This window comes from Nannospalax galili, unplaced genomic scaffold (assembly GCF_000622305.1).
Source record: "Nannospalax galili isolate Female #2095 unplaced genomic scaffold, S.galili_v1.0 scaffold1639, whole genome shotgun sequence".
Classification (NCBI taxonomy): Eukaryota; Metazoa; Chordata; class Mammalia; order Rodentia; family Spalacidae; genus Nannospalax; species Nannospalax galili.
Window position 1 is genome coordinate 1,400,758 of NW_008343206.1, and position 9,019 is coordinate 1,409,776.

The 9,019-nt window shown below is 55.4% G+C and overlaps 1 protein-coding gene across 5 annotated transcripts in view; it reads right to left on the reverse strand.

Moving 5' to 3' along the window:
* The window catches only part of Lsp1 (lymphocyte specific protein 1), a 34,575-nt gene extending 27,176 nt beyond the window's left edge, over window positions 1-7,399 (reverse strand). For 2 of the 5 annotated variants that reach the window (XM_017799676.2, XM_017799675.2), the window contains exon 1: window positions 1,668-1,914. In XM_017799676.2, the coding sequence (XP_017655165.1) occupies window positions 1,668-1,807 (140 nt within the window). In that variant the 5' untranslated portion in view covers window positions 1,808-1,914. Of the gene's footprint in view, window positions 1-1,667; window positions 1,915-7,302 lie in introns of those variants that run through there. The other 3 variants (XM_008839220.3, XM_017799674.2, XM_017799673.2) reach the window with 3 other exon arrangements.
* Window positions 7,400-9,019: the final 1,620 nt, after the last annotated feature.

A 9,019-nucleotide genomic window follows, 5' to 3' on the forward strand; every position in this document is an offset into this window, starting at 1 on the left:
TCCATTCACAGAGTAATATTAGCCCTACTATCTATTATTTGTTTACCAGCATCCATCCATCCATCTGTCCATCCACTCATTCCACCATACATCATCCATCCATCCATTCATCTGTCACCCATCCATCGACCCACGTTTTGGTGCACCTGCTCATTGCTCTATCCAGAGCTTATAAGCTTATGTGAACAAGTATAACAGAGTTAACATACGATTATTATATATTTAACTGATTAAAACCACCACCTGCAATATATTAATATCTGTGCTATATTTATTATAATATTATAAATATTTTAGGGACTGGAGAGGTGGCTCAGTTAATAGCTGATCTTCCAGAGGACCCACATGGTGGCTAACAACCATCTGGACCTCCAGTTCCAGGGAGTCTGACACCTTCTTCTGACCTCTGCAGGCATTGCACACACAGGTGCACTTACATATATGCATACAAAGCATGCTCACACAAATAAAATAAATAAAATAAAAATAAATAAATGAAATTATAAATATTGTGTATGTACTTATACATTAAAATCACCAATCACTAAAAATTTTTTTGAAACAGGGTCTCACTATGTAACCCGGCTGACCTGGAATTCACTCTATAGAACAGGCTGACCCTGATGCAAAGGTGTGTAACACCATGCCCAGCTTTACTAAATCACTTTTATTTGTTCTAGTTATACATTAGTTTGTCTATTTATACATCCACACACACCCTACACACTCAACCATCCATTCACGCACCAACCCATGCATCAGTGCATCTACCCATCCATGCATCCATGTATTTAGCCTATCTATACACTACCATCACTCCCTCCCTCCTTCCTTTCTTCCATCCACCCACCCATCCATCCATGTACCCATCCATCCATGTATCCATCCATGTATCCATCCATCCATGTATCCACCCACCCACCTATCCATCCATCCACCCACCCACCCACCCATCTATCCACTCATCCATCCATCTATACACCCATCCATCCACCCATTTATTCATCCATCCATCGATCCACCCACCCACTCTTCCATTAGCTACTCATATACCCATCTACCCACTCACATCCATCTATCCACTCACCCATCCATCTATTCATCCATCCACCCACCTATCCATCCATCCACCTACCAATGCATCCATCTATCCACTCATCCATCCATCTATACACCCATCCATCCACCCATTTATTCATCCATCCATCGATCCACCCACACACTCTTCTCCCAGGCCCTACCCTCCCTGGTTGTAGCTAGCACAGGACAATAGCTAGGCCATCAGAGGCTCCCTCAAAAGCCTTTGCTATAAGACAAAAGTTTAGCAAATTTATCTCTCAGTATTGGTGGAAAAATAAGGACATTTCCAAACAGAAACTAACCCACCCACACATCCACCCACCCACCCAGCTGTTCTCTGCCTGTCCTTCCTCCACCTTTTCTATTTATACGTCACTATTATTTCTTCACTACTGAGTCTTCTCTTATTTTCTTATTTCTTTTATTCTGTGACTAAGACATTGCTCAAAAACTCATGACCCAAGAATAAAGTTCCAGGAGGCCAAGTCCACAACAGCTCCTAAACAGGGTCTGGGAAGCACAGATCTGCTCCCTCACTCACACATTTTCATCACCCCTGGCAGACATACACCAATAGACATGCTCACAGTGCAGTGTCCAGGGAGAGGCACAGCGAACACTGGCAGCCCACTGGTGGAAGGCCAGAGCTGGTGGCTTCTGATAGCAACGAGGCTCTGATTTGCACAGAAGGAAGCCTCCAAATGCTTCCTGAACTCATCAGCTCCATGCTTCCCCCTGTTCCAAACAAGGTCTGGTGGGCCAGAGCTAAAGGCGGGGCCCAGGAGCTGGGTGTGATGATGAAGCTGACTGCGGTTGGAGCTGCAACTAGGAGAAAGGGCAAAGGCTTCTTTCCAGATTTCTTTAGAGTAAACTAGCTAGATCCATCTGTCTCAGCTTCCATTGGTCTTTTGAGGAGAGGTGCCTGGGAGAGGGGGGAATGGAAGGAGAGGCTGAAGGGGGGGGAGAGAATGAGGAGAAGCAGGAAGAAGGAAAGGGGAGAGAAGGGAGAGAAGGTGGGGGAAGAAGGCAGGGAGGAAGAGGAGAGAGGGTGAGGGATAAGAAGAGGGGAAAGAGAAGGGGTTAGAAAGGGAAAGAGGAGGAGGAGGAACAGGAGGAGGAGGAACCGGAGGAAGAGGAGGAACAGGAGGAGGAGGAACAGGTGGAGGAGGAGGGGAGGAGGGGGAAGGAGGAGGAGGAGGAGAAAGAGGAGGAGGAACAGGAGGAGGAGGAACAGGAGAAGGAGAAGGAAGGGGAGGAGGAGGGGAGGGGGAGGAGGAGGGGGAGGAGAAGGAGGAACAGGAGGAACAGGAGGAGGAGGAACAGGAGAAGGAGAAGGAAGGGGAGGAGGAGGGGAGGGGGAGGAGGAGGGGGAGGAGAAGGAGGAACAGGAGGAACAGGAGGAGGAGGAACAGGAGAAGGAGAAGGAAGGGGAGGAGGAGGGGAGGGGGAGGAGGAGGGGGAGGAGAAGGAGGAACAGGAGGAACAGGAGGAGGAGGAACAGGAGAAGGAGAAGGAAGGGGAGGAGGAGGGGAGGGGGAGGAGGAGGGGGAGGAGAAGGAGGAACAGGAGGAACAGGAGGAGGAGGAACAGGAGAAGGAGAAGGAAGGGGAGGAGGAGGGGAGGGGGAGGAGGAGGGGGAGGAGAAGGAGGAACAGGAGGAACAGGAGGAGGAGGAACAGGAGAAGGAGAAGGAAGGGGAGGAGGAGGGGAGGGGGAGGAGGAGGGGGAGGAGAAGGAGGAACAGGAGGAACAGGAGGAGGAGGAACAGGAGAAGGAGAAGGAAGGGGAGGAGGAGGGGAGGGGGAGGAGGAGGGGGAGGAGAAGGAGGAAGAGGAGGAACAGGTGGAGGAGGAGGGGAGGAGGGGGAAGGAGGAGGAGGAGGAGGAAGAGGAGGAGGGGAGGAGGCAGCTTTCCTTAGAATCTAACCACCTAGAGCAGGCTGCCTCCAACAAAGAGGACACAGTCACTGTTGGGGTGAGAGAGCCATGTTCTTTCCTGAAGACAGAAGGGTGTGGGTCTGAGCCCCTGCCAGCTAGGCATAGGACTCTGTCTTCATGTCCCTATCCAAGTGGCAGCTGGAAAAGCTGAGGCTCTGGGAAGAGAGCTGGTTACAGGACCCAACCCACCCATGGCAGACAGGGCCTCCTGAACACTCGAGCTCTCCCACGGCATCTGGGAGCCTAGGCTGGGGTTCATGCTGACCCCATATGTCCTAACCCCCGGCCTGCCCTGCTCCACCTCTGGGGAGTCATGCTGTGGGATAGGGGCTCAGTGGGGACACAAGTACCTTGAGTCTATAGACAATTCTCCTGCCACCCAATGGGGCAGACAGTCCCCTTCCCTGCCCATTAACAACTTTCCATCTTGGAGGCAGGTGGAGCCTTGGGCAGGATTGGCTTGGCCCCAAGAAAGGGCCAGGGGCTTTCCTGCCCCACCTACCATCCATGATCTGGGATAAGAGGCCTGCACCTGCACATCCAGACTCCAATAGCCCAATGCCACAGCCCTTGCCTTTCTGCTAGCTCCATGGTGTGGGGCAAGGCTAGTTGACTGGCAAGAGCCTAATCTTGGGAGGGGGATTGGGCTGTCTGTAGCCCCTTTATCCAGCCCTGAGCTGTTTCCACATAGCATCCCTAACCCTAACCTGGACTGTGGCCCACAGAGGCCCCTGGCCTTGCTACCTCCTTTGTATGCTGGTGGGTGAGCCTGGAGGTATCATCAGAGCCCCTGGAGGAGCAGCCTGGTACAACCCAGCTCCAAGTCCCATCCCCCACTTGTGCCCATGGAAGGTGTGATTTGCCATGCTAAGCCTTCGCAGGGAGGGCCACCCTTGGAGAGATGATGGTGATCTTTGCATGCCGGGGCCTACTCTGAGAGCCTGGGTTAAAGAGCTTGACAGGGAAGCCAGGCCTTGACCCCTGGTCTGAGCAGCTGCTTTCTCTGTGTGCAAATGGAGAAACTGAGTCACCAGAGTGGCAAGCCTCTACCCCCTTCTCCCCATCTTTCCCCCATAGCCTGGGTTTCTCCCCCTGACAAGATTTCACCTCTTCTCACCCATCCCTCTCATAGCCTCTCAGGGAAACCAAGGCAGAGTGAGACACTGGTGCAGTAGCGGAGGAAAGGATGGTCACTGTGCAGACCCGTGGTGTCACCCCACCAGGGCCATCCTGTTCTGTGCTACTTGTCTCCAGACTCTCCTAACACTGCCTGTCATTGGTAGACATGGTCAGACTGGGGTGGCAGTGGTTAGGGAAGAGGTTCTGGTTTCTAATCAGCAGAGATGGGGCCTGTGGAAGGTTCAAATGTGCATGGTCTGCTTTCCCATCCCCAAACCAAGGTGGGGGTGTGAAAGACAGGAGAAAGCCTTCGACCCACCAGGAAGGAGACCACTGCCTGGGTAGAGCTTGGACTTCTCTCTGTCCTGGGGACTCAACACTGGGACTGGCCTGGCTCAGCTCTGCCAGCTGGGGAGGAAGCCCCAGAACTCAGGCCCCAATCCCCCCAACCTCATCACATGCCCTGGGAGGGCAGGTGGGTGGAAGTCCCTTCTTTGGACTCCTGCTTCTCAGAGGGAGGCTCTTTAGAGTATGCAAGACAACTCTGTCTGGAGCTCAGAGGCTGCCCAGATGGCCCTCAGATTGTCCTTCTTGGAGAGGCACCTGTAGGTAGGGAAGATTCCAGGGTAGGCAGGGGCTCAGAACAGGGTGCCCAGCCAAGAAATGGCAGGTGGTGAGGGAATCGAACACAACCATCTTGGGAACCAGAGGAACCTTGAACCTGACGGGGCAGGTGGCCTGGTGGATGTGGCCTAGGCCTGTGTAGAGTTTCCTTTCCACCAGGGTCTGCCCCCTGTGTGTGGAGCTGGGGCTCCAGGACTTGGATAGTGTGCACATTAGACCTCCATCTGAGAACCTCTGGGCCTCTGGATCCTGTAATTCCTGAGACACTGCACAGTGTGGAGGCAAAACCTTCCTTCAGCATCATCCAGGAGTTCCAGCAGAGCCACTTGCAGCTCTGGGGAGACACTAACTACTGCTCAAGGGGCTGTGACATCATGCTGAGCAGACGGGGAGAGAGCGCTCCCCAGAGGAGGAGTAGCAGTCCTGTGTCAGTGATGTGGGGCAGGAGGCAGAAACAGCATGCCAGCCATCTGAGGGCCTTTGTGGGAGGCGCCTGGCCTGCCTTGGGCCTGATGTGCACATGTGTCCTGCAACCCATATCCTGGTATACCGCAGCAGGTTTGGGGGTTGGGGCTGGCCCCCACTTGGTGTGCCTGGTCCTCAGTGGGCAGTATGAGGTGGGGCCTCCCCTGTTCTGCTCTAGACCAGCAGACCCTGCCCATCCCTGGCCTTCCTGAGGCCTACTAGGTGGGGACTTTCCAGGTCACATATCCCCTTCTGAGTGTCAGGGACTTCCTGCCACCTTAAACAGGAGAATCCCCCTGTCCCTGAGTCACCCTTGAAAGGAGAGCCCCACTCTGCCCAGGTCTCGGTTTCAATCTGAAAGGTCAGTGGTAAGCTCGCCTCTCTTTCTTCTCCCATCGGGGGGTGGGGTATCTTTGGGGAGTTCCCAGGCCCCTTGGGGTCTCAGAAGTGTCAGGCAAGAGCTCCTGACAAACCAGCACAGGTGCAGCCCAGCCCAGGACCTAGATCAAGACGCCTGGGGATCAGTCACGCCTGCCAGGGCTGAGGGCACCCTTGACCATGCCTCCTCGACCTCGGCATTTGAGACAGCTGAGAGAGGGGGCTGAGGAAGGGCCTAGGACAGGGATGGGGCCAGCTGGCTGCTTGCACCTGCCCTTCTATGGGCACAAGGTGGCAGAGGAGCTGACGTGAGGACATTTCTCCACAGGGTCACAGCTGTCGCCTGATCACCCTGCTCTGGACACCCAGTAGCCTCTGTTCTCACCCAGCCCGAGCAGGATGTCCTCAGAACCCTCCTTGGTTTTCATGCCGCATGTCCCCCTTCCTGGGGACAGCCCCCGTAGAGCCTCACTGAGGGCAACATGACCCTGAGAGCTCCATGCCGAGCGCACACATGCTGACCCGGACCTTGGCCAGACTCTGCTTGGCCTCAAACTCCTTTCCTGGTCCTAGGGTCCCCTCAGCAACCCCTAAACCAGGGTTAAATGGGAAAGCTGTCCTGGGAAGGGCTGAAGTTCTCCGCCTCTAACGTGCGCTCCGTACAGTGAGGCCTCGTCCCTGTTATCGCTGGTAAGGGCTGAGACGTTGCTGTCCCCGCCCCTTCCAGACTCCACTTTGAAAGGCAGCCTGGGGACTGCAGAGACTATGGTGGCTGCTTAGATGGGCCTTCCCTCTGTGAGCCCACAGCTGAGCCCAGAGGGCCACGCCCTCCCTGACTTCCTGACAACCCTGGAAGCAACTCTGGGGCTCCCAGGCTCTCACCCATTTCTGACCTGGGCTGCAGCCCCCTGCTTCCGCAAGGCCCAATCGCCGGCTCTCTTCTCCACCAACTGTAAAATGACTCTTCTGCTGCGTGAAGCCCTGCCTGGCCCCAAGCCCTGGTGCCCTCATTCTGAGACCTTTACACAGAACAAGGTAGGGCAGGCACCTATGGCCTGGCTCAACCCTGACTCTGTGCCTGCCAGCTGACAGCATGCCTCTTCAGGACCCCAGGTCTGTGAGCCAACACACATAGAAGGGGTTCCTCAAAACACAGATGCCCCTAAGCAGCTGACAGCATGGGGTCTCTGCCCAGCTCTGACTGTGGCAGAAGAGTGGCCTGTTTTATTTCTGCCCATGTCCCCCTCCCATACCCACTACATCCGCCGGCATTGTCTGGTCCTCAAGAGGCCTTGGCCTCCTCCATCCCCACAGGGGAGTTTTGGGTACCCCTGAGGCTTGACCCCCCTCTGAGAATCTCAAGGCAGGCTAGCCCCATCAGACAAGCCTGCAGGTGAGATGCCAGGGACCTGACCAGGGCTCCTAGGCCCAGATCCTCCCCACACAGCTGCTGTCCTCTCCCACTGTTCATACCTGACATCCTGGCACCCCAGCCCCACCGTACCCAACATCCACCTCCTTTGTCCTGGCTTTGGGCCCTGCAAATACATGGGAAACCTAGCCTTTCCCAGTTATCCCAAGCTGCTGACAAAAATGAAGGAGCCCCACATCTCTACACCAAAAAAAAGGCTTCCCTAAGTCCCCTACCAGTACCCACTGTCCAGAACTCTGCACCCTCAGAACCAGGTTCAAGGCTCACCCTGTGCTGTCTCCTGCAAGCAGCGCTTCCTGCTCCCCACAGCTGGGCTCGCTGATGGCCTCTGCCATGGCCTGGTGTCTGTGGTGTGGGTGCTTGCACGGCAGCTCCCAGCACTACTCCGCAGGTGGGCGGTGGCCTGGACCCCCACCCCAGCCTGGTTTCACTTCCCCCTTCCGGCCGCAGGTTGAGGTTTGGAGCCTATGGGGCTTGGGTTGGGGTGTTTTTGACTCTGTTGCTGCAAGAGGGAAAAAAAAAAAAAAAAAACCAAACCCAAAGCACCCATCAGGAAGTGTTGAGCAAGCTAGGCACCCAGGGCGGCAAAGAAGAGGGACTGAGGCAAAAGTCGGGTGAAGAGGCTCCTTACAGCTCTGCGGATGCAGTTGGGGCATCCTGTACATCTATCTCTTGAGTGTCCGGCTCTCCTGCGGTGTCCAGAACGCACCTCCCCTTCAGCACACACGGAACCCTTTCAACCTCTTTGGAAGGAAAGTCCCCGCCCCACCCCTCTGCTTCTGTGAGTGCCCTCAGAACATGGTAGAACCAGTTCTCAGTGCTTCAAGGTCATGGCCTTGGACAACCCCGACTAGACTTTACTCTTCAGATATTTATTTCCAGGGTCCTACGCTCGAGGCTCCCACATTCTGCAGGTCCAGAGCTCGTCTCATGCCATCCTCCCAGTTCTCAATCCCCAGGCGGCTCCGCCCCCACTCTGCTGTACCTTCTTTCCCTGCAGACTCTGATGGCTCCCATTCTCTGTGCTCTGAGCTCTCGGAACCAACCACATAGTTGGCCAGTGTCCCCACCTCTGCAGGGGTGGCTCAAGGCTTCTGAGATGCATGACCCTTGCAGGACTTGGGGGATGGACTGACACTGTTAGGACCAACGGGGACTCTAGGGCAACAAATGTGGGGACCAGATTCAAAGTCTCAGGACTTGGGCTGAGGTGCCATTGGGCCAAGTTCAGACAACCGCAGCATGGCAGACGTCCCTCCCATCCCTGTGAGGCCCCTTGGCCCAAAATATGTGAAGAACAGCAAAAGAGCAATGTCCTCTTACCCAGAACCAGCCAGTGAATGGCCTCAGAAATCCAAATGCAAAGTCCTGCAGGCGTTCCAGGAAGGGGGTGGGAGAGAAACCTGGGGGTGCTGAGAAAGGTGGTGGGACTCAGAGTAGCAGCCGGAAGCAGGCCAGTGCAGGGTGAGCCTGGGGCAGTAGCCCCGCGTGTGGCTCAGTGGTGGGCAATGCTGACTTGCCCCATCACAACCCACAGGAGGAGGCACACAAAAGACCCAGGCCAACATTAATCAACAGGCTCAGGGTAGGCCGGGCCGCCTCCTCTCCAGCTTCCTCCCTTCGGGTGTTTGCACCTTGCTTCTTTGGGGGAAGGGGTGTCCCTCAAGTCCTGGAGTGAGTGAGTGTATTTGGGTAGCAGTGGCCCTGGCCACCTTCCTGATGCTCCCTTCGGTCAGCTGCCTGGCCTGTCCATCCCACCTGCCCAGCCCAGGTGCCCTTTTGTACGTTGCTTCCTGGTCCACTGCCCTCCAGGAACTTCATCTGGCCTGCTGGTCCTCGGGGCTGGAGGATGGGCAGGCAGAGGCCAGTATCTTCCTTGGCCATTGGCTGCCTGCAGGCTAATTTGCCTCACTCATTCTTGGGGCCTCTGGTCTAGTAGCTAACAGCTTCCAGAGGAAGATACAGACCCCCAAACCCCAGAACC